Here is a 25604-nt window from a genome sequence, read left to right on the forward strand (position 1 = left end):
GGTGTCAACATGGAGCCCTTCTAACAAGGCTTCTTTTTTTCAGTATTAGTTTTCTTACAATTATATCCTGCCTTTCCTCTGTCATAGGGCCGAAGGATGCTTCTATCTCATAGAGCCCAAAGCTACATATAGTTCTCCACATCCAGAAACTGACCAGACCAGCTTAGCTTCAGCAAGGATGTAGCTTTGTGTTAAGACTATACCCTGGATCAGTCCAAAGACCAATCTAGCAACCTGTTTCTCACAGCTGTCATCCAGATGCCTCCAGGAAACTCATAAGCCATGAAGACCAAACCTTGCCTCTCCCACTATGTCCCTCCCAGCACCTGGTATTCAGAGGTACTCAGAGTTGGTGTTTTGTGGTAGAGCATCTGCTTTGTATGCAGAGGTTTCCGGGTTCAGTTGTTGCCATCTCCAAGTAGGGAGGGGAGAAACCCGCTCCCTACTATCCCAGAGACTTCTGCATGTTGTCTTCCCTCCTTGTGTCCATTTGGAGTCAGTGCTGTATGGAATTTGGCTCCATGAATATCATTTTTTTTTTCCTTTAAAGGAGGAAAGAATTCTAATAAGTCTATTCCATCTCCTGCTATTATCCCCTATAACTTTTCTATCCTTTTTGTTGTTTTCTTTTGGTTCTAAGCAGTCCCCCTCTGCAGCATTGGAATAAATGTTTCCTGTGATTTTAGGCTCCCCTTCCAAAAAAAAGGTGGTAATGCCCAACCCCGCACCCTGCCCAACATGGTTATACTTTCCCCACAGCATGACTAACTCCACCAATTGTGTGAGGACATACTATTGTACTATGAATGAAGATATTGTGAGTATTGCATTAAAAATCCTGCTTTCCCCACTTATCATCTAGAAAGGTCCCATGTTGCCAACAAAGTATAAAGATATCAAATTCATAGGTTAGCTTGACTTTCATTCAGGAGCTTTTGCACATGAACCCCTTGTCCTGATGCAAGTCTCTGCATGCACTGATGCTGGCACTAGGCAGCATTTGTGGTTGATGTGATCCAAAAAGTTCAAGGCAGAAGATAACACCACTTGACTCTTCTTTGCGCAGAAGGTCCCAAAAGATAAATATCCTGGCATCGGCAGAAAAACTTACCAGCCAGTGAAGATCGAGTAGAAATGATCATTATGAAGATGTCTTCATAGCATAGTGGTTTGGATTCATTAATATGTTTATACGCAAAGAGGAATGATCTCACCACTAGGAAATAACAGATGGACCTCTTGGGCTGAGTTCCACACCTAGGGCAGGATTCACCTGATTAGCCCCATCAGCAGAAGCCCTGTGCCCTTTTGTAGAATCGTGCTTCCTCCCTCCTCCCTCTATGCTCCTCCAAAATTGGCTTGAGTGGGTTGGGAGAACCTCCGAAACAGTATACAGGAGGGAGAAGAGGGATTGTCCACCTTGCAAGTTGAAATCCTTCCACAGATGGGACATTCATCATAGTGCAACACTGAATTCCACCCTTAAAGTAGAACTGCTGGTAACAGACAAAGCTCCATTGGATTATAGGGAGCCACCCACCTGGACCAGAGATTTACCAATAGCTATGTGCACACCATGCACTTAAAGCACATGACTTCTCTCAAAGAATACTGGGAAAGGTAGTTTGTTAAGGGTGCTGTGAATTGTAGCTCTGTGAGAGGTAAGGCACAGTTTCCAGGATTATTTGGAAGAAGTCTTGTGTAAGAACATGCTGCACATTTATTGCTGGGATGGATGAGCATTTGTATTTCATGGTTTTAAATGTGATAAAACAATAAAAAATACAATATATTTTATGTACCCAGAGAAATCCCCTTTTACTTGCAAATACTGTTTTGCCCACTCAGTTCTTCTTGCAAGCTCTCTCTCTCTCCCCATCCTACCTTTGTCTTTCTATACCTATCATCAACTTGATAGGTATAGTCCCCTGGGATAGTCCCCTGGGATACTGCTATGTCCTACTGCTATTGATTCTTATTGCTTTGCTATTGATTGTAAAGAGCTGAAATTGGCCTAGAGCTAAACACTTTTCTAGTGTTAAGGCAATCAGCACATGATCTTCAACTTGCTGAAGTCTAGGTTCTTATGTGATGTTGACTGAATGGCAACAAAATCTATATTATTGATTTTCCTCCAGCCGCTTTGTTACATGTGTTCCTTCAGCTCATCTTTGCACTATCTGATTACACAGCTGATCCTATTTGATCCAGAGGGATGAGATCTATTCTGACAGCTGTGAAGCAGGAACTCCAAAAACGGGCCATTATAATTCTTATTGTTGTCCCATGTAACCCCTGCCCTCTAAAATAAGGGACAGAAGCGGTAATGGACATGGTATCTTGAAATGTGGGACATCACATTGCAAAGCCTGTAAACTCAGTCCCCAGGTATTTTAGCCCATCTTTTCATATTCAGCTCCGAAGGCAGCTGATGAAAGAGCTTCTCACAACATCCACAATCATTCTGTTGTTAAGTCTTCTATGTCAGAGCTTTCCAAACTTTTCATGTTGGTGACACACTTTTTAGACATGCATCTTTTTGCGACACAGTAATTCAGCTTTGCATTATTTCACGACACGGTAATTCAATTTTACTAGCAAACTGGAGGTTAAACTAGCCCCTTTCCAGCCCCGGGAGGAGTACCGGGAGTGTTTGTGTAACACACCTACACACTGCAGCCGACACACTAATGTGTCACGACACACAGTTTGGAAAACTCTGTTTTATGTAGTCTTGTGTGTGACATTTCTGACCTCACCCTTTACTAATTCTCTCTTCTTAACATGGGTATTGCCGCAATTGCTGGTAGTTGTCACAGAAATAGTTTAAAGTAAGGATTGGAATCATTTGCATGAACTGTGATAGGGTGCTGAGGGCTGCACTGGGGACCTGCATTGACATGATGTGGTTCTTGGACTTTACATTTGACACCTCCGATTTAGATGCATCATCTTTTTTTCCATTTGTTTTTCAAGTGCAAAACTTCACATTGGCTAGATATTTTTTAAAGAACTCTTTCCCACTTTCTGCCTTGCGTGAGCAAGCTTGAAACTTACAAATTAATAGTAGGACAGAAGTTCAAAGGCCACTTTAGCAATAACTACTACATATTTCATGACAGGGACCATGATGTCATCTCTTGGGCACTGCTTGCCAGGACTCTGCATGCCAGATAAGCTTTTGCAGGGAGAAATCCACCCAATAAGCCAGATAGAGGAGGAGGTAAGTTACATTAACATATGTGTCTTATAGTTAAAACTGCCACTTTTATTTTGAAACTTTCCAAATCTCTTTAATCGTGACCAACTGAAATGTTGACTCACCTCAAAAAGGATACTGCAGAGTTGGAAAAGATTCAGGAAAAGGCAACCAAAATGATCAAAGGGATGGGGGGCAACTTCCCTGCGAGTAAAAGGTTGCAGAATTGGGGAGTTTTTAGTTTAGAGAAAAGGTGAGTGAGAGGAAACGTGATCGGAGTTTATAAAATGATGCATGGCATAGAGAAAGCAGATGGTGAAAACTTTTTCTCCCTCTCTCATAACGTTAGTACGCCAGTGAAGCTGTGTGTTGGAAGATTCAAGACAGGTAAAAGAAAGTACTTCTTCACACAGTTAAACTGTGGCACATGCTCCCATAGGAGGCAGTGATGGCCACTAACTTGGGTAGCTTTAAAAGAGGCTTGGGCAAATTCATGGAGGACAAGGTTAGCATCCGTAACTAGCTGCTATGGCTATGCTCTGCCTTCCATGGTCAGAGACAACATCTGAATACTAGATCCTGGAACCCAGAGGAGAAGCAAATGCTCTTGTGTCCTGTTTGTGAGTTTCCCAGAGGCATCTGGTTGGCCACTGTGAGAAGAAGCTTCACCAAATGGACCATTGGTCTGATCCAACAGATTCTTCTTATGTTTTTTTGTCACAAAATAGTGAGCAAGCTTTTGAGTTCACCAGGTTGAATGTTAAGCAAAGCAGTGAGTGGAGTGAGAAATGGGCAGCAAGGACACATTTCATCCATGACTGCCCACTGGTGTGTTCCAGCTAGGAAAAACATGGCATGAAACCATACATGTGTGCAGACCCTTGTATACCAGCCACACACACAGGTTGCTTCTGGGTTGTATTTTTTTTTGGGGGGGGGGATTCAGTTGCATAGTGGAAATGTAGGTTTGCACAATTAAAGTGCCCTGTTGCTCTGATGGAACAAATCCATTAACACACACACACTTTTGTGGTTCAGAAAGTGATGGAGAAATCCACTGAAAGGTGGATGAACAAAAGATTAATGGGGAGATGTATAACCCAGTGCAAGCAAACGGAAGCTCATTGTCCTATAGCCACCCTACATAGAAATTAGAATGCTCAATAAAGGTTGGATATAGCCTAACTTCCACATAAGCTTTGTGCAAGCAAATCAGGATGAATGCTCAATGAGCAGGTCTGGAGAAGCCCACAGAAAAAGCAGATCTGGACAGGCCTGTGAGTTCAGTCCTGATACTGCAGACAAATTCCTGGGCTGAACATCTACTCAAAGGCAAATGATGTTTATGGCTTCTAAAAGCATGTCGTGTCCCCCATCACTACCACACACACCATTTTTCACCTGGCTTCACTTGGTGGATCTCCCAGTTCAGGTAGATCCCACAAGCCTGAAGTCTGCCCAACTCTGCTAGAGCATTTCTTTGTGGGAAATAGACCACCGGTTGCTCCCGGACTTCCCTATACGTAACTCTTGGGCTCCAAGACAGCAATGATCGTTCTTTAAAAACAGTAGTAACAAATCGTTTGACTAATGAGGGATTGCAAATCAAGGCCGGTCCAGAAGGACGCACGAGGAATGGGATGGTGACCTTCCTTCAGGAGGGAAATCGCCCCTCCCCCAGGGGGAGTATTCCTGGAGGAGTTTAGTAGAACGTGGCAAAGACTCTGTCGAGCGTTTCTGTTTTGTTTTGTTTTTAAGAAATTATTTCTGCCTCCTCGCAATCCCACCCTTCCCCCTCCGTTTAGCCGAATAGGGGGGGAGAGAGCGAGAGAGCCCAAGGCTCTTTGATCTGGAGTTTGCATTGATCCGAGAGCACGTCTCTTGCCTTCAGCCTAGGCACACCAAAAAAGTAAAAAGAGAGAGAGAGAAGGGGGGGGGGACTAAAGTGTTGCAGGTCATGGCATCTGCAAGCTGGTTTCTCGCCCCCTCCTCTCCTTCCCTTCTTAATTCTCTTTTCTGAGCACAATCCCCCTTTCTCATGCCCCTCCCCTCTTTCCTCCCGAGCCGGGCAAAGTAGGGGGAAGAGCCTGCGAAGGGAGCTTGTTGGGTCTGGAGCTCGCACGGGAGTTTGCATTGATCCATTGATTGCACATGGTCTCTCGCCTGACCTCCTTGCTCCCAGGGAAGCGGTCTCCATGGCTACTGGCCCGACTCCCCCAGTGGCAGACTGTAAATTCCTGCAGGCAGAGCTGAGCGCAGCCCGGGCGGGTGGGAGGGAGTGAGGCAGGAGCAGCAGCAGGCGAAGGCAAATAGAAAGAAAGGGAGAGGGAGAGAGAGAAAGGGGTGGGGGGAAAGGGCGTTGCTTGGATGGACCTTTCACAGGTCCCCAGCACTAGAGAGCAAGGCACTCTGTGGCTTTTTTTAATCTCTCCCCCTCTTTAACCAAACTGGAGCTGGCTGGGATTCCTTCTTCCAAAAGGAAGCAGCTGAAGGGAGAAGGACGATCAAGTCCACTTAAAAAAGATACCGCGGCGGGTCTGCCTTCCTACTTAAAGTAGCATCAGGGAAACCCAACGGAATCCTGAGCAGATTTGGCCATCCTTTTCTCCTAAAGCGCTTTCTCCAGTATACACCACCAGGAAAGAGTAGACCTCTCTCTCTCTCTCTCTCTCTCTCTCTCTCTCTCTCTCTCTGTCTTTCTTGGCTTAAAGTTTGCATGCGCTCAGTGCGTTGTTTGAAAGCATCAGAGGAGACCCCCCCTCTCTTTTCCTGGCCCGACCTTTCTGCATATACAAGCCAATTGTAATGGGGGCCCTGGAGATTGTTGGATTGTACACGCTTTCCTTTCTCCTGTACTGTGGCAACACCATGGCTAAAGCCAGTCAAGGTAAGAAGAATCTCTCTCTCCCCCCCCCCTCCTATTAACCCAACTGTGTATGTATGCATCGTCCCCCGATTTTTAACCCTTTAGTCAGCCAGTGAGATTGGCAAGCACCAGCAAAATACCTAATTTGATGCAGACCTTTTACTGCCACCCTTTAAACTTTTTTTAGTAGCTGTGTTTTGTCGGAGATTCTGTTAAAATTGCTGTTTGGTTGTGGGGGTGGATACTGTAAAAAGTTTCACTCCTCCCATGAGCTAGAAAGGAGGAGATCGTTATCTGTAACCCCTTCCCTGGTTCCTCTTATCTGTTATGGGATCAATAATGGTTTTAGAAATAATTACCTGTGAAATATTGATGAGACATGCACGTGCGTGATTATCTTTGTTGAATCCGATGAGTTATTGTACGCTGTGCATATATAGCTTGAGAGCTAGACACAGATATTTGGAGCAAAGAGACATATTTTGCATGTGTCTACCTGCAAGTTGCCTGATTACTTTGTAGTCTCTCCTCATGAAAAAAGCAGATGCACACATGGACAATTATATAGCCTATCTCTTTATAGTTTTCCTTTTGCTGTAATAGTAGCATATCACCTCCAGATGAAATGGACGGAACAGCATGTGATGGAAGTAGGGGAATGATCTGGAGATGTTTTAAAGGACTCCACCATATAAGTATTAGGTGATATGACAATACATTAGCCATGTGGCTTGTACCTCTTCCCTTTCTCCTAAAAAGTTTTTTGTTGTTGTTTTTTTGAGGGGGAAGCACTCTCAAGGTTACTGTGACATATCTTTAGAAGTATCTATTTTTTAATAATGAAAGCAAACACACAATAGATGATAAAGGAAGTCAGACTGGGAAAGTAGAAGAGTGTGTTCTTTATAGAGGACAAAATAAAAACAATAGAGAGAGGACCTGGCTTCATGTAAAGCTGTATGCTTTTAGCTTAAAAAGGAATGCTCAGGCTTTCCTCTCCTTTCTGATTATCTTTGGTTCATACATTGCTTTCATACCCTTATCACAATATTTATTTATTAAGGCCTTTTGGTTTCAAATTCCATTGAAGCCCTGGCCAGATTTATGCTAAAATAGCAAAGTAAAATTCCATCCTGTAGAGACTTGACGGATACCTTCAGGGGAAGAAGGGGAGGAGAACGTGATGTGGAGCTGGGCTAGATTCTTGGTTGGTTAAAAATGAGCAGGTTAAAAACAGCCATTGCCTCAGTTTCCAGTAGAAGAAATCTGAAATGACATTTCAGTGGAACAATGCTGACTTACATTAGTACAAAGTTACTAACCTATCTAAACCAATATCAATAACTTAAACTTTTTATACATAAGCGTGTATTTTTATAATACTTTAAGTTGTCTGTTGTTGTTTCTGTTTTCTGTACACTGCTTAGAGATATACTTAATATATTAAGTAGTATAAACAACAAATAATAGTAATAATAAAAATCAATACATTGGCTGGGGATCCTGACCATTTTTCTTTCTTATTTTATTTTCTAAAAAATTATTCCTGATGTATTGAGGTCATTCTATTTCAAAATACCCAGAACAGTAGCTCATCTTGCAAGACGTGTACATTGGTTATGTTGCTAGCACACTTGCTGCTGTTCATGAGAATGATATTTACTTGGGGAGGAGTGAGCGATAGCCACAGACAAAAAGTTTGAACTTGAGGCTCTTTGTCCTCTCCGTCCTTCTGGAGACCGTTGTGATTATGAATCAAAATGGCACGCTTTTCCTAATCCCTCAAAAGAAGGAGAGATCCAAGTGTGGTGCATGCACACTGCCTTTCCAGTGTCGCCAAACGTTGGCAGTAGAGAGCAACTGGTGGGGTTGGCAGTGAAGCTGACAGCACAATCCTATATATGTCCACTCATAAGTGAGTCTCGTTCGAGTTCAATGGGACTTACTCCCAGGTAAGTGGGTCTAGGATTGCAGCCTAAAGGAACCATGCTGTTTGCATCTCTGTGGTCCGAGGCCAAAACAAGGGTGAACTCAAGCAGAGGTGCTGCAGTAACTGGTTCCAGAGATTGCTCCATACTGCCCTGACCCTCTGCTTAGAGATCTGCAGGCTAGAACAGTGCTTCTGAGCATGTGTGACCTACTGGATCAGAAACTGAGGATCAGCCAGATCGATGCCCATCCATGCCGCTGCAGTTTGCCTACCCTGCTTTTAGTGGTACCTGCATTTGGATATGCAGCCCTCTGCGGATCTCTGTGCGCAGATCTCTTAGCTGAATGGGGGTGAGATAGCAGTGTGTGGGTGATGTGGATGTGGGGAGGCAGGGGGGAAAGGAAGCAACATTTCCTCCTCTTTGCTCTGTCCCTTTTTATTCCAGTTCCACAACTTTCTGTATGTGAGATCCACCCTTAAGATTTAAAACTTAAAGAACATGATTAATTTACGGTAAAAAAGGAGGTAAGAAAAAAGGTGTCAGGGAAAAAATGTGGTTTACACTTGAGCTGAATAAGATACTTAGGAAGCACATTTATTTTTTCCACCTACATTGTTGTGCAACAGTTGGGCACTGTGGCTCTTACGAAAGGTTTGCCCACTACCTTCAAGAATCAGAGTGGGGCCCCAGGGTCACACCTGGCCTCATGCAGATTGCTGGCTCCATGGCTCAAAAGAGGATATGGAAGAAGCAGTGCCTCTGGCTATGAAACGTGGCAGCTATGAAACTTTGAGGGGTAGGGTGGGGAAGAGGCTGGTCTATCCCTCACCCTCCGACAATCAAATTGGCCCTCATCCATTGCTGAGCAGGCTTTCAAATTATAAATCTGTCCAGCTTCCACCTGTCTACTGCCCAGTCACAGCGGTGCTGTAGGCATCACAGCTATATGTTACAGGATTTGCCTACATTTTAATAAACAATCTAAAACAACAATGATTCTTGCATTTGTTTGGCTCACTGATTTATTTGGAATATTAGACTGCTCCTTGCTGACATTCTTAATAACATTATGAATTTCCCACTGGTTGTTTAGTCTGAAAGAAACAGCTTTATTTCAATCATTCTCCAGCACTCTTTCAAGAGAAGCCAGGGGATACAAGAATGGTTGGATCGCTACTAAACTTGCTGGGTCAGTTTTGGAATGGTGGGCAGAATTATATAAACCCACGTAATCTGGATTTCATAAACAGACAACAAAAGATGGTAACAAAGAATTGTAAGTGTTGAATGTCCAGCACATTCTGTTTCCATTTCATAAACTTGGAGGCAAAGTGCTCAGAAAGTGGAATTTTGTGTGGCTGTTCACAGATGTAGAAAAGCAGGACTGGCTAAAAGATGAGGCAGTGCTTCAACCTCGTGGCCAGAAAAAAATTAAAAATTGTTTGGGGGTGTTTTTTTCATGCTTAATGTGCAAACTTTGACAATTCAAATAGGTTGCAATTGAACCCAAACCGACAAATCATGTAGACTGGCACTCCTTTGCAGTAAGTGGATTTTATCTTACTAGGCCAGGCTTCATCTGGAAGTGAGTATAGTGATGATAACATTTCTACTAACGTTGGAGTCGATATGCTTTGGCAAACATGGATGGGGGAAAACATCTCATGTTCATGGTTTCTGTTGTTTACATCAGTGAAGCCTGCCAGTGGAGTTTTGCCTTTGTGGGAGGCTCATCTATCAAATCCTCCCTTTTCTGAAAGTAGGGCCACTTGGGCAGATTTTTGCCCAGCATTCTCTCTGATGACAGACTTAGAACACACCCACCAGGTTCCTGTGATGTCCTGATACCTGTCAACCCATCTTCTGGGAATGACTAATTCAGATAGTTAGAAGTTTGCTTCTAACATTGTGGTGTTAAGGTAGTGGATGGGGATGGATGACTCACTTCATATCTGGAATACCCATCCATTACAGCTTGCCACCTGATCACCATTTTGTCCCCCTTATTGGGCTAGGCTGGATCCCGTTTTATCTTTGTGAAAATAGGCAGTGGTAAGATACACAACTAATTCGACTCAGTGCTTATCTTCTCAAAGCATTCTGCTCCTTTAGATCTTCTTCAAATCAGGAAGTCCAGTGACAACCTCCCTGTGTTCAGAAACAGATAACAATGCATTGGGTTAACCCTTTGGCCCAGAGTTCAAAAAGAACATTTTCTGCTAACAATTTTAAAATGCACCTTTGTACATGCTAGTTAGCATATAAATCCTTCTGGTGCCAAAAGCAGTGAAGCTAAATGAGATTTTGGAAGATCTAGTGAGAATTAGATATGGTAAGCCAGTAACTCAAATAAATTGTTAATGCACTGTTAAAATCATTAATTTGGCTATGCTAAAATCTTAATATTCCTGTGGATTGTGTTTCAATGGAATTGAAGGGACTCTGCCTCCCATTACAATTTATACCTTCCCAGAGGCAATGGTGCAGAGTATGATTATGAGAAGGCTGATGCAGAGCATTGATGGATTTGGGAGATAATGGGTTGGGTTCTTTTAAAGTCAGAAAGCACCTGCAGGGCCTCAAACAAGGGAATTTTTTAAGAATATAATTCACTTGATTGCAGATACATCATGATCTACTCCTCCCCCCTCCCATCTCACTACCTTTTACTGTAACTCATGGGTAGGCAAACTAAGGCCCGGGGGCCGGATCCAGCCCAATCGCCTTCTCAATCCGGCCCGTGGAAGGTCCAGGAATCAGCGTTTTTACATGAGTAGAATGTGTCCTTTTATTTTAAATGCATCTCTGGGTTATTTGTGGGGCATAGGAATTTGTTCTTTTTTTTTTTTTTCAAAATATAGTCTGCCCCTCCCCACAAGTTCTGAGGGACAGTGGACCGGCCCCCTGCTGAAAAAGTTTGCTGACCCCTGCTGTAACCTCTCTCTCTCCCCCCATTCCCTATCTCCTCCTCCTGCTTATTCACTCAGAAAATCATATGGGATGATAGTCTTCCGCACCCCTGAAATATAAAACCGTAAACATTTCAACATGAAGCAGTTCAAAGAAGAACTTTGATTGAAGACGTCTAACATGCCTGTACTTAGATTTGACAGGGGGAGGGGGCTGGGAAAGGGGCTGAAAGTCTTTTTTTGTAACACCGAAACGTACAGACACCTTGAATCATCCTGTCCTGAGGGGCATTACTGTCTCCCAAGTGCAAGGGTTATATTGTTTTGACTACCACCACCACACACACAAAAAAAGAGGCACACTGGAGTAATCTACATAGGAAAATATTCCAGAATAATTTTAACCTTCATTTTCAAAGTTATAAGTCCCCAGAGAGGCTTAGGAGAAGCTTACGATGATGGTAAATAAAGTGTACTCTGTCTGCACAATCTTAAAACTAGCCTCAGTGTGCTGGCTTCTCTTCAGCTTACGCTGCAAATATCATGGGCTTCTTTTCCATCCTCGAGCTCTTGCAACTCTCGCTTTATCCAACTGAGTGTTAATACTTTAAGGATAGTTTTAATTAGTTAAAAACAGCACGCAGAAAAGTGCAGGTTTCTATCTTTGCAGAGGTGGGGGTGGAGAGAAGGTAACTTATTAGCTTTTATGACTAATGTGTCATCAATTTATGTAGAAATTTAATTAATGATGCAAGACCCTAGCTGTAAGTTAGCACGTTAATGCCTGTTCCCCCCCCCCAATATGCAGACTTAAGTATATGCAGTAATCACTAATCCTAATGTTTTTCCAGGATAGATCATAGCAGAGGTGCCAACTTGTGAGGGTGATTTGGAGGGCCTGGATTCACACTTGCGACACTACATGCATGCATGGTGCAGAGGAGCTTGGGGTGCTAAACATGGCAGTAGCGCAGCTTCATTGGCTGGGACCTGCTTTCCTTCTCCTTCCCCTCCGTGGCAGAAGGAGGAATAGGAGAAGGAGCTGGCCACTTAAGCCCCTCCAAAATATTGAGGGGTCAAAAGGTTTGGGCCCCAGGAGTTGGCATCCCTGGACCATAGAAAAACAGTTTGAGGCCTTACTTAAAACCAAACTTGCATCTTAGGGAAGACAACAGTAATTTAACAAAATATGTGAAGGAAATATAAGCTTTAGGGAGGCATTTGATTTTGCACAGCCCCAGTTTGTCAGTGTTAAATCAGAGGACCACAATCTGATTGTAAAAAGCAGCAAGAGACACAGGACGCTTCCAGACATTTTTCAGGGGGGACTTAGTCATATATAAGGAAATTCATATTCCACGATTATAGTTGATTGGAAGATCTTGTGCCACAAACCTACTTCTTCCAAACAGCAGATGTTTTGTGATAAGGAAAATGAGGAGAAAATGCACTGGAAGATGGGAGAAAACACTTGGTGTTGATGCAATGTCATCTAACCTCTTTGCAAACAAATCGGGATGAATCCACAAACAGGTTGTCTGGAAGCACCCAGGAAGTAGACGGCACGTTTTGAACACAGAAAGTTCTGTCAGATGCTTCATTTTTAATATTTGGCCCCAGCAGACCTCAGGAGTGTTCAGAACCTGCTCCTCTCTGTTCCCATGACTTTAGGGGTGTTCAAACTGACTTTATCAGGTCCAAGAAAGTAGTGGGAGCTTCATTTAATGACTGGTTATTCAGAGGAATGCAGATGAGAGTGGAATTAGCTCACTGAGTCCTCTTAATGGTAGGAAAAAAACTATACATCACATATTTTATGAACTTCAAAGACATGCCAACCGTATAATGCTGTCTCATGATTTATGTTTACAAGGTCTGCTATCTTAGTGTAATCATACAGTATAATTACTTTTCCTTGCTTAATGTGCCTAACAAGAAGCAAGGCATGTATCAACACAATGCATTATGATTCAGCCTTTCAGCAAAATGCTCCATGTATGAATGTGGACAGGACACCTTTGGGGAGAATCATATGCTGGGGACTTGTATGGATCAGTTAATTATGTACTGGGCTTTGGTTGTAGCATCTCAAATTCTGTTTTCTGAGCCTTTGTTTCACTGTTCTGTAGGTGGAATTGTGGTGCTCCATTGCGTGGATGATACTTATTTAGTGGACCCACCTTCTCTCCCATGAACTTGGAACCTTGCAGACTTCTCACATTTTATGTTTTTTTTCTGTCTAAATCAGCAAACTGGTTTGAGCAAGCCCTCCAAACAGTGATTTCCAATCCTGGTTTGGAGGGCTCATCCAAACCATAGTCTGCTGGTCCAGACAAAACACCCAAGTGTGTTTTGAGTGTTTAATACATTGAGTAATGTATTACGAGGGGAGAAGAGAGTGCTTGAGCCCCGTGGTGCAGTGAGGAAATTTTTAATCCCAGGACTTAATGGTTTTATTGCGGGGGGGGGGGGGGCGGCAAAGGCTTTGGATAGCCATGTTCAGTTGTGAAAATAACATTTCTCCCACCACTACTCCATGCTTTATAACTGCTTCAGCAGTCCTGATGTGTTAGAGCAGAAAACAGGTTGTCAGCCCTGTTAAAAAGAAATAATCTGAGCATGCGCGGTTTCACATTTTAAACTCACTTAAATCATAGCCCAGTCATGGCTACAGGAATACGTGGGGCTGGCTTCTGCTATCCTGATGCTAAACACATTTACTTTGGAATAAGCACAATATAAAGTAAAAATAATAAAATGAGTACTTGTAACTATGTACATGCCTGGCCGGTTGCCCCTTAAGTTTTTTATAGTAGGAAATGACACCCCTGAGGTCCAGCCTAGCTGTAGCACGGCTTCAGCCCTCAGTGTATTTGGTCAGTTGTCTGAAATCTTTCGATGTGTCAAGTAAGGTTTGGAGGATAGAGTTGCTTCGTTTGGCACTCACCACTGAATATTGCTAATAGAAAGAAGGGTACGGTTAAATGACTTAGACTACCTAGATCAGGGGTAGGCAACCTAAGGCCCGTGGGCCAGATGCGGCCCAATCACCTTCTTTCTCTCTCTTTTTTTCCAATTTTTTTTATTGATTTTCCCAAATTTTAAACAAACAAACAAACAAACAAACTTACATCTTAACTGTACTTAATCCAATCTTAGTGATATTGTTAAATGACTTCCTCGAATCCCCCTGGCTAGTTTCATTGTATATCATTGTAACAGTTTTCCAAAGCCAATTTTCTCATAAAATTAACTTAGTCACTTTATCATCTTTCTTCCTTTTCATTTTAACTTTAAACATACTATTCTTTAACATTACATATTTAAATCCTAAGCCTATCTGGTATTTGCAAGTTTTTCCAATTAAGTTATCTTAGCATATTTAACTACTGGTAAATAGTCTTTGAATTTCATCCAATCGTCCTGGTACTCCTCCTCCTCCTGGTCACGGACTCTTCCAGTCAGGTCGGCTAGCTCCGTAAAGTCAATCATCTTCATCTGCCATTGGCCCAATCACCTTCTCAGTCCGACCCTGGGAATCAGCATGTTTTTACATGAGTAGAATGTGTCCTTTTGTTTAAAATGCATCTCTGGGTTGTTTGTGGGGCCTGCCTCGTTCTCGTGTTTTTATATGACTAGAATGTGTGCTTTTATTTAGAATGTATCTCTGGGTTATTTGTGGGGCATAGGAATTTGTTCATTTTCCCCCTCCAAAATATAGTCCGGCCCACCACATGGTCTGAGGGACTGGCCCATGGCTGAAAAAGGTTGCTGACCCCTGACCTAGATATATGTTTTGGCTGTTGTGATTCCCTATTCCCATTTGGTAAGGGGAGCAAAAGGACTCTCCCCAGCCAGTACGGCCAGTGGTTGGGAAAAGCTGGAATGTAGTAGAATGTTGGGGACTAGCTGTTGTATATGCAGATGATTCTGCTGAAAATCTGCCACAGAATGCCAAGTTCTTTGTGGATGCCCCACAAATGCCTCCTCCAGCTCTTTCAAGCCATCTTAGGAGGGAGACGAGAGTTTCAGCATTTCTGACACCCCTTTTCATCTTCTTCCAGACAAAGCAATGTGTTGTCTTCTGACCAGACTCCTTAAGTGCAATACAAATTGCCTTAGCTCCTTCGTCTTCTCCCTTGCTGTTCTCTGAGCCAAACAAACTGTACCACAGTGTCTGAGGTGGTTATTAGTGCACTGGTAAAAAAGAAAAGAAAAAAAAAAGAGGGGGGGGGGCTGCTGAAGTTATAAAGCTTTAATTTGGCCTTAACTCAAGTGGAAACTCTGCAAGACTGCCAACAGCTACACATACACATTCACTAATTATTATTTTTTTAAATCCTGTTAATGTACATTATATTAAATTAAATAATAAAAGTTGCTTTTAAAACCTATGAAGTTCTTTGAGACTGAAGAAAATAATGATTTTTTTTGGTTTAATTTTCTATTTTTATTAGCTGCCCGGTTCCCATCTCCCCCCCCCCCCCACTTTACAATAATTGACTAGAACTTTAAACATAAAACACAGCAATTAAATACCTGGAGGGGAAAGTAGTGTGTCCGCATGCAAATTCTAGGTATTTCATACTCATTTAAGAGAGTTGACAAGCATGTGAAGTGGGATAATTCTTTTCTGTCTGCCTATGTAAAGAAAATAATATATAAATCCTGCCTTGGCGGGGGACAGTCACTGATAGCATGAACTGGGGTTCCTCCAGTTTCATCATAGGTGAAGCAACTTGACCACTCCCCTCCAGAAACATCCCTCTTAAACTGCTAACAAGAAGGACCAAATGATTTTATTCCTCTACAGAAGTGTTTGTTTAATAGGGCCTTGTATATAGCATTCTAATAATCTGTCTTTTTGTGGGGGGTAATGTTATGTGTGTTTGTAATGTTGTAAGTAGGCAGCATTTGGATTAGAGAAGCCAAGGGGCCGAGACTTAATGGGAGAATATCAATGGCTTCTGGTCATGGTGGGTATATGTAGAGTTCCTGTGTCCCAAAAAACCAATTGCTGAGGAACAGAGGCAGTGAGCAATTATTATCCTCTGTGTGTGCTCCCAAGGGAACCCGGTTTGCCAGCCTGGGAGACATCATGATGAACTAGATAGGTTTTTGGTCCTCTTCTGTTCTTAGTGGGCATTCACATGTGTGAATGCATATCCCCCCTTTCTTTCTACAGTGGTGCCTCGCAAGACGAAATTAATTCGTTCCGCGAGTTTTTTCGTCTTGCGATTCTTTTCGTCTTGCGAAGCACGGTTTCGGAAAAGTTTTGGAAAAGCTTCAAAAATCACCAAAGTCTTCAAAAACCTCAAAAAAGGCTACCACACCGCGTTCTATGAGTTGCTCCTCGAAGTCAAGTCGCAACTGTATTAACGGTTTTAAGAAAAAGGAAACAAACTTGCAAGACGTTTTCGTCTTTTGAAGCAAGCCCATAGGGAAAATCGTCTTGCGAAGCAACTCAAAAAACCAAAAACCCTTTCGTCTTGCGAGTTTTCCGTCTTGCGAGGCATTCGTCTTGCGAGGTACCACTGTACTTCAGTAATCTGGTTTGAGAGCAAGGGTGGGGGACCTCCAGCTCCAGGACCAAATGTGGTCCCCTAGGCCTCTCTCTCTGGCCCTTGGGGACTCTCCCTGGGCTGCATCCATTGCTGATTCTATTATGTGTTCTCCTTGAGTGCTTTTGCCAAGCTCCACCCACTTTTGCCTCTGCCCCTATCTACCAGCGACATGCATCCCCAGGAAGTTACTGGTGAGGGATTGAAGAAGGTTGTGCTACCTGAGATGCAGTGCTGTCGGCACTGGAAAACAGAGGGCCAATTCACGCAACTTGGGGCAGATCCAAACCACACATTCAAAGCACATCCAACACATGACTTCCCCCCCAAAGAATCCTGGGAAGTGTAGTCCCCCCCCCCCCCAAGGACTGTACTGTAACAAACTACAGTCCCCAGGATTCTTTGGGGGAAGTAATGCACTTTGAAAGTGCTTTAAATGTGTGGTCTAGATCTGCCTCAAGTTGGTATGCTGTGAATATGGATTGAGTGGATCCGATCCGTGGAGTATTCAGCACTTGCGGAAGCGGTTGTGCAATTGCTTCAACATGCAGTGGTACCTCGGGTTAAGTACTTAATTCGTTCCGGAGGTCTGTTCTTAACCTGAAACTGTTCTTAACCTGAAGCACCACTTTAGCTAATGGGGCCTCCCGCTGCCGCTGCGCTGACAGAGCATGATTTCTGTGCTCATCCTGAAGCAAAGTTCTTAACCCGAGGTACTATTTCTGGGTTAGCGGAGTCTGTAACCTGAAGCATATGTAACCCGAGGTACCACTATATTGCTGAAACCTGCTGCTCTCAACCCATAGTCATTTTGTGACTGCTTAGCTGGTGAAACTTAACTGCTTTAGCTTGAACCAAATTGTTGTTGGATCCATTCAATTAATGCACATTTTTAGCACTACGAGTTTGAGCCCTTAGTAGCAGTAGCAGCATAGCTACTGCAGCCCAATAATTTTAGCCACACAACAACCTCCTAAGAAATCGTTGCCTCGCAGAAGGGAGCAGGATCTTCAGGGCAAGGGCTGTGGGTGTAGAGCGCTGGTTGAATAATAAGTTCAGAATTCTTCCCAAAGGTAAGAACGGCAGTGTGATCACGTGCGACAGAAAAGAAAAGTGCAGTGGGAGCCACCAAATACAAATAAAAAAAACTGTGTTTGTTGAAACTTCCTTGTATGAGCTTCCAGTGTGCTTTACAAGGGCACCCACAGAGCTCATATCACATATGAGAAGGCCTGTTTCAACTGGCACTACACAGGGGCAGAATTAGGCTTTATTTCACCCAGATCAAACACGTGAGTTTGGCACTCCTAACGCACATTCGCACACGCACACACTGGCTAAAAACCTCAATGGCGCCCCTCTGGAGGCTTCACCCGGGGCAAAGAACCCAGCTTAAACCCTCCCCCTGCCCTGTAGCTATGACACTGCAGTACGTACATAGGTAAAAATCAGATTATGAACAGTTGCAGATTGAGCAATATATGCAGCCATCGGTATAGTGGCCACATAAACCATAGTCACAAAGATAGGACTCTCATAGATAAGCTAGTCATGTGTGGTGGCGCCACATATAATTGCAGTGATTTCAATGATGTGCCAAGTCAAATTAATCTCTCTCCAGACTTGCTGTGGCCCAATTGAAATTACCGCTGCTGTTTGAGGAATCTCATAGCGTAAAAAGCTTAACATGTGATTGCAGCTCGTGTACATGGCTGCAGTGTGGGGACATGGAGGGAAGGAACCTTTGACGTCTATTTTTTTTTTAAAAAAAACCCATGGAATTTCTCCAGTTACAGAGATGCACACTCCCCGGCTAACAACAACCCTGTTGATGTGTTCAATGTCCTAAATAAAGTGCCCCATCCCTTTTTAAAAAAGAGAACTTCACAGCCATACAAGTATATAGTCCAGGACTGCTGTGCTGTAATTTTATTTGCTTGGTGTTACACTTGTTTTCCTAGTTTTTAGACTCCTTGTTCTATTCATATTGGGATGGCTGTATGTTTAAAGTACACAGAGTTCCAGAGAGTCTCTGTCCTAAGTTTGGTTTTCCAAAGGCAGCCAAGGTAGGAAGGATCAAGTGGGAGAAAGAACATTTCTTCCACTTAGGTAACTCATTCCACAAATGAAGACTCCATTGATTTTTTGGGGTGTGTATGTGTGTCAAATGTAGTTCTAGGTTTTTATCATCATCAAAAACCTTGCATTTTAAGTACTCAGTGACCCAAGGTACTGTACAAATGCCACTGAGAAAGTATTTTTATTGCAGTGGTTCTATTACTCAGTACACTAAGACAAAACCTAGAGCCACCCTACCTTTGACACAGTGGAGATAACTGTTTGGTGTTCAGTCAAGATAAGCACAAACTTTGTAGCATCCTGATGAAATAATAATAAGACATACCACAAGGACTGCCTCTGCCTATATGAACTGACCCAGACCTTGTGATCATCACCTGAGGCCCTTCTTTGTGTGCCTCCTCTGCGGGAGGAACGGGCCTTTTCTGCAGTGGCTCCCCACTTGTGGAATACTCTCCCCAGAAAGGCTTGCCTGGTGCCTTGGTTTCATATACTTAGGCACCAGGCAAAAGCATTCCTCTTCTCCCAGGCCTTTGGGTAATTAAATAAATCTATGAACTTTAAAACTTTTCTGGGGGGTTGGGAGTGTTAGTGTTTTGGTTTTGTGATGTATTTTTGTGGTTTTTGTGTTTGTGTTTTTGTGTAAAGCATCCCGTGATGCAATTGTAGTATGCCAGAGAGAGGAAAGGCCCCTTTGCAAGGTGGCCAGAGGGCTTTCTGCCCCATCGCAATGTTGATGTCAGAGGAGTGGTTCTCCTTCTCTCAGCCCGGTGCTGTGAAGGGGAGGAGAACCAGTTTCTCTGCTCTTCAGACACCAGCCTCTGAAGAACAGGGAGAGCAGTTTTCCTCTGAAGAGCAGCTCAGCTATTTGGATGTCTGAGGGTCTGGTAGTTTGCCATGGATTGCAATATCCTACTAGCTTTGCAGTTGCAAGCCTTGGAAGTTGCCAACAAATCAGAAGTGCCTGTGAAATCCAATTGTTAACACATAAACTTAGCTTTTGTTTTTGTTTTTATATTATATTTTTATTAGTTTTCAAATACAAAAACAAATTTATACATTCCATACATCTTAACTACATCTTACTTCTTCTTTTTACTTCCCTCAATTTGTCTGCCATTCCTTCCTATTGTTACTTTTTACACATTTCTGCCCTTTTAACCCTTTCCCCTCACAGATCTTCCTTAAAGCTTGCAAATGTAATTTTATTATCACTCAGTTTTTGCATAAACTTAGCTTTTGGGGGGAATAGATGCTCTTTCATGACTTTTATAATGTTTCCCTTACCGTTTCCCTTAGCCAGTGTCCCTAGAAGTCCCTAGAATATAGAAACATAGTTGTATTGGAAGCAGCCTGATACTGGTTCATCTACCTCAGTATTTTTAAAGCTGACTGGTGTTACGGTTTCACACATGGGACATCTCCAGCCCTATGTTGGGGATTAAACCCAGGACCTTCTGCTGCAAGACAGATGCTTTAGCCCTAAACTACAGCCCTCCTTGGTCAGAATGGCAGACAGCAGTTATGCTTACTGCCCTCAATGGCCCTTCAAAAGAGAAGGAAAAGGTTACCCAAAGTTAAATATTCCTTTGCAGACGGATGCAATGCCAAATTATTAAGGCCAGCCGATTCCAGGACTTCTGTCTTTGCTGAATTGCCCTTTGAATGTGAAGCAATTTAAATGCATCTTGGCAAGCCCCTGCGGTGAGATCAGGCTTGCTGCTGCCCAGGGCTCTGGTACCTGCACCTAGAATTACTCAGCACCAGCGGCAATTTGCTGGGGGACAAGTTGCTATTGTTTATGCCAAGGCCTTTGCCAAAGTCTGCAGAAGCCCTAAATCTGACTTGGGCCAGAAAGTGGAGCCTGTGGCTACATGTGGGCAGCAGCAACCGCTTTGAAGCGGAAGGAAAGGGTTAGGGGGTGCTGCATATCCTGCTGTGAGCATTTAGTATTTAACTTATGAACCCTCAACCACAGCCTCACTCGTGGGTAACTGGCCTAATATCTCCAAGGGTCTGGAGCCGCTCCCATTTTGTGGCATGCTCTCTATGAACCCCTAGTCTCATTTAGGAAAATGTGGTCACAGAGTTTTCTGTATGGTCTTGTTTGGAAGGCTGGGTTTTATTCCCAGGAGTTAGAAAATATGACTCAAAGTAGAATTTACTTTCTTGAGGGCTGTTGCCATTTCCCCCCTCATCCGTTTTATTTGCACACATTTTAAATGTGAAAAATGATGTCATTGCAGGTGTGTCGGGTATATCTCTGTGTGCATTGGTTACATGTATATGTAGATTTGAATAGAAACAAGCGTCTTACACCAGAAATGTTTCAGAGGAAGAGAGAAGTCTTATTATTTTACTATGAGTTGCCAGTATCCCAGATCCGTAAATCTGGAAAGCATAATTGGGTCTCCTGCAAAGCAGATACAAGCGCACATTGCCAAATGATGTTTAATGTAACATGTAGTTTTGGACCACAGGCTTAGACCCCAAGTAGTGTTAAGTCTCTCCTTCTATTAGTGCAGTGATTTACCCGTGCGGAACTGAGCTCCCCACCTCTCCCCTTCCCGCACTTCTGAATCTGTTCTGTGGTTTCCCCCAACCCTCCAAAGCAGATTTGAGGAAGGTATGGGTGGAGGTGGTGAAGGGTGGCAAGTCCCATTGCACAAGGGTAAATCCTTGCACTAATGGAATAAGGGCTAGGACTGCTTTGTCAGAGGTCATGGCTATCTGTTCTCTCATGAATGAGGAATTTGTGCTTTGCAATACATTAGGCCTAACAATGGAAAACTAATAAATGTACCATTTCCTTCAGCATCTTCTGGTGCTATCCTCTTTGTCTTTTTCTGACTGGGGACTGAGTTTCCCTCAACTACCATCTTGCTCGCTCTGAAAACTTGGTAGCGGGGTGAATTAATAATACAGGCCCCACCCTTTGATGCAAAAACATTTCCAATGTGGCTTACAAAACTTGTGATAAGCACATGGCTGTGCTCATACACACGTGGCTCTCTTAATTCTGTAGTGAGCACACTGCACATTCTGGGTCCTATGTACATCTCTGTGCTAAACAGAGCACTACACTGTGCCAGCCATGCAAAGAGATCTGCTGTGTGGTGGTGTTTCAAAGTTTGTAGTTTAAGAAAGGACCCCACTCTCCCGAGCACACGCAATTATTCAAATACATACAATTAGTTCTACTTCAAATAAAAGTATATTTCCATATGTCCCTATGAGTTTCTGGTGGTCTGTATCCATGTTCTTTTGTAGTTTCATAGGAAGTAAAGCTAAACCAAGTTTTATAAAACTTTGTATTGTTTCTTTGGACTTGAACTTTCTTAGCTAGCTTTTCCATTAATATCAAGTCCCATATGTGTATAAACCACATTTCAGACAAATCAGTGTTTAAAGTTCTCCATTGTCGATCAATTGCAAGGTGTGTTGCTATCATGAGGTAAGTTATGAGGTACTTTTGGGTGAGGTCCTGGGCACCTGCTGATTAAATGGAAAGAAGAACAGTCTTTGGGTCTGTTTGAGCTTTGGTAAGTTCTGTTTCCCAAAAAACATAACCCGAAAGGCTATATACTCAGGGGCAGGATCACCAGTCTACTGCTGTGATTGGTGATCTGCATGTCCCGTGGATGCCCACAAGAGGGCATTTGCTTGGGACAAACCCAGGTTTAAAGAAACATCTAATTTTAAGTCGCTGGGATTTACCGGTAAGTGCAGTTTTTTCAGTTCTACCATAAGCTTCCTAGAACTTGTAACATTTTAGTTGGCCTTCATAAAATCATTATCCTAATGTGGTTTTTGGAATCTCCCTCCCCCCAAGTATGTTACCCAGATGCCCAGTCATGTTGGTGCCCCAGTCTTTCCCCATCCCTACTTGACGCCTTTAGCTTCATTCTACAAGTGACCATGCGAAGCATGAGGCTTTGACAAGCACAACAGAGGGAGCAAACAGTGGCATAAGCCATCCATCCATCCTCATTAATAGGAGACAGACTTGCTCTCACAGTCTGGGAGGAGTAAGAGCTCTGGATGCATGCAAATGCCTCTGTTCACTCATTGTGAACACACACTGCAATTGGACCACCAGATAGCCCTGTTGAGAAAGAAGCAGAGCACCTCCATCTGTAATCAACAGCTATTTGCATTATTTAAGGATAGGATTCTCGGTCTTCGTTTTGCACTGAGAAAACTGTTGGCACCCCACAGCCAATAGAACTACAGAGCCCATGATGCTACCTCAGCAAACATCATACCACTATACCTGGTTGTTAAAAACAACACCATCCACCCTCCTCTTGGCTAGTTGACATTAACACTAACAAAATTAACCTTTCAGTTGCACATTAACCCTCTCTGCTGTTGTACTTCCAACACCTCAGTGTAAGGATGAACAAGCTCATTAAAGTCTGGCTTATCTCAGGTCTCAGAGATAGCATGCAGGGGGAGATTATGTGTGCCTTCTCAGGGCTCTTAGGATTTCAGGTCAAGTCTAGAACACATCAGTTTTGAGTGTTGATAATTGCACGTTTTAGCCAGTATAGTTTTACAACCCAAGTACTGATCCAGGAAATGCAATAAAGGAAACTAAAATAAATCCCTACTTCAGCATCACTTGTGAAAACAGCCTTCCTTGATTTAAAGAAGCTGAGATTTTCATTCGGTGATTAGTTTTGGCTTTCGTATATGTGGTGAAATAAGGAAACTTGGCAATGCCAAGCGTCACCCCATGCCAGTTTAGCAATCTAGTCATGTTATCAGGCCAAATTACAATAGCACAATGCTCCTTTACCACAAGACAAGGAAGTGAGGCTCTCAACAAAAAGTTGGATTCAGCTTTCCTCTCCCCGTTGTAAATCTTTTCATGTCTCCTGTGGTTTGGGTCAGATTGTAATTCTTGATTGATGGCCCAGGGATGTGGTGGTTACCCTGGGCTGTGGTTAATGTAAAATAACAAATATGAATACATTGTGTAAATGTTTATATAGCACATATGTATGTACTGCCTTGCTGATGCAAATTTAAGCTTCCTAGTAAAACATACTGGAAATATGAGAATAATAGTGGGGGGGTTGCATTATTACATGTAGGGGTTTCTCCTGCTTGATATGTGACCTTTTTCATAGCACACAGCAGTTTACGGAAGCTATTTTTACATCTCTCCCTAGTGCAAAAAGTCAAACCTAGAACCGTGCTCTGGGTTCCTCGTGTTGGACAATAGGCTTGCCTTTTAACATCTAGTGAAGTTTGTTCTTGCAGTGACTATTCCTGCCTGCAGGGGTGAGGGACCAATTCTAATGGTCCACCCCCAGACACTGATGTGCTCCGATGGGTTTCTTCTGATGGCTCTGGATGGACTTCCCAATGTATAGAGAGTCTGGTGGTGGAGAGGGTTGTGATAGAACAACTGCAGGTGTTTCCAGGTGACACTGATTACCTAGATCCACTCCAGTCTGGGTTCTGGGTTGTTTTTAGGAATGAATCCACCTCTGATGCTCTGGTGGAGGACCTTTATTCAGGGAGAGGGTCAGAGAGAGTGAAACCTAGTCTCTCAGTAGCTTTCAATATCATGGACCTTGGTTTCCTCCTGGACCAGCATTAAGGATGGGTATCAGAAACACTGTATTGGAGTGGGTCCATTTCCCACCTGCATGGTCAAGTCCAGGAAGTAGCCTTGGGGGAGTGCACTTTCCCTGGCACTTGTGCTACGTTCCACAGAGCACTATTTTGTCCCCAATGCTCTTTAACATCTACATGGAGCTGTTGCCATTAGGATTTTTGGACCATGATGTTGTTAGTATGCTGAAAACATGTGGCTCCATAACGTCTGAATCTGGAAGCCTGTATTAGCTGTATAAGTGGTGCTAGATTGATGCCTGAATTCAGTGGTGGACTGGATGAGGGTCAATAAACTGAATTTGAATTTTGGGAGGACAGATGCTTTGTGGGTAGAATAACAGAAGTGTAGATTTGGAAGGGACCATGAGGGTCATCTACTCCAACACCCAGCAATGTAGTAATCTCAACTAAAGCATCCAAGGCAGATGACCATCCAACCTCTGCTTGAAAATCTCCAGTGAAGGAAAGTAGGTGGCCCCCAAGTCTGGATGATAGGCCAATTGCCTGTTTTGCTTTGTTCTGTTCTGGTATGCCAGCTGTAGCTATATTTGGAGCAGGATAGCCAGACTGCTTTAGTCCACGTGTTAGTAACCTTGAGACTGGATTACTGCAATGCATTGGATTCGGGGGCTGTCCTTGAGCCCGGTCTGGAAACTCCAGTTAGTGTGGATTGCAGTGGCTGGACTGCTGCTGAGAGCATGTGACATCTCTGCTTAAAAAAACCTGCATTGGCTGCTCATATGCTACTGGGCTAGGTTCACAGTTTCTCTATTAATATACAAAGCTCTGAACAACTTGGGTCCAAGGTACCTTAAGGACCACCTGAGCCTAGGGGCAGCACAACCCGTTTTGCTGCCTGAGGAAAAATGAGAATGTGCTGCTGCACTATACAGGCAAGGGAATCTGTCGTGAAGGTGTGGCAGTGCCCACAAAGCGGTGGTGGCTTCCAGCGAGATCTTGCAATATTCTAATGAGATCTCACAAGACCTTGCCAGAAATTGACACTGCTGCTGGCACTGCTTCTCCACTGATGAGTTAGGCAGGGTGCCTGTGGGGGTGACACTTCTTCAACTTCTGTCATCCAAGGCGGCTGCTTCGCCCCACCTTATGCTGGCCCTGCCTCAGCCCTTATATCCCACCTTGAGCAGTGAGATCTTCTCAAGGGGCACCTTTAATTGTCCCCCATGATTCAGAAACTCATTTGGCTTCAATGAGAAGTCCGGCCTTTCGTATCTCTGGCCCCAAGCTGTGGAGTACTCTTCCAGAAGAGTATTGGCAAGCATCTTTTCAACTGATTTTCCAGACATCTCTTGAAGACCATTTTATGCCAACGTTAATATTATTATTAGTTTATATATAGATATACCCTGCCTTTTTCCCTGACGGGACTCAAGGCAAAATTACAGATTAAAACAAGTACCTCTAAAAACA

General features: G+C 43.3%; 1 protein-coding gene across 5 annotated transcripts in view; it reads left to right on the forward strand.

Annotated features, from left to right (window-relative positions):
• Window positions 1-5531: 5531 nt before the first annotated feature.
• Window positions 5532-25604, forward strand: part of SCUBE3 (signal peptide, CUB domain and EGF like domain containing 3) — a 110388-nt gene continuing 90315 nt past the window's right edge. For 4 of the 5 annotated variants that reach the window (XM_077928916.1, XM_077928920.1, XM_077928917.1 and 1 more), the window contains exon 1: window positions 5532-6086. In XM_077928916.1, the coding sequence (XP_077785042.1) occupies window positions 6005-6086 (82 nt within the window). In that variant the 5' untranslated portion in view covers window positions 5532-6004. The remainder of the gene's footprint in view (window positions 6087-25604) is intronic. The other variant, XM_077928918.1, reaches the window with a different exon arrangement.

The sequence above is a fragment of the Podarcis muralis genome, chromosome 5 (assembly GCF_964188315.1).
Source record: "Podarcis muralis chromosome 5, rPodMur119.hap1.1, whole genome shotgun sequence".
Lineage (NCBI taxonomy): Eukaryota > Metazoa > Chordata > Lepidosauria > Squamata > Lacertidae > Podarcis > Podarcis muralis.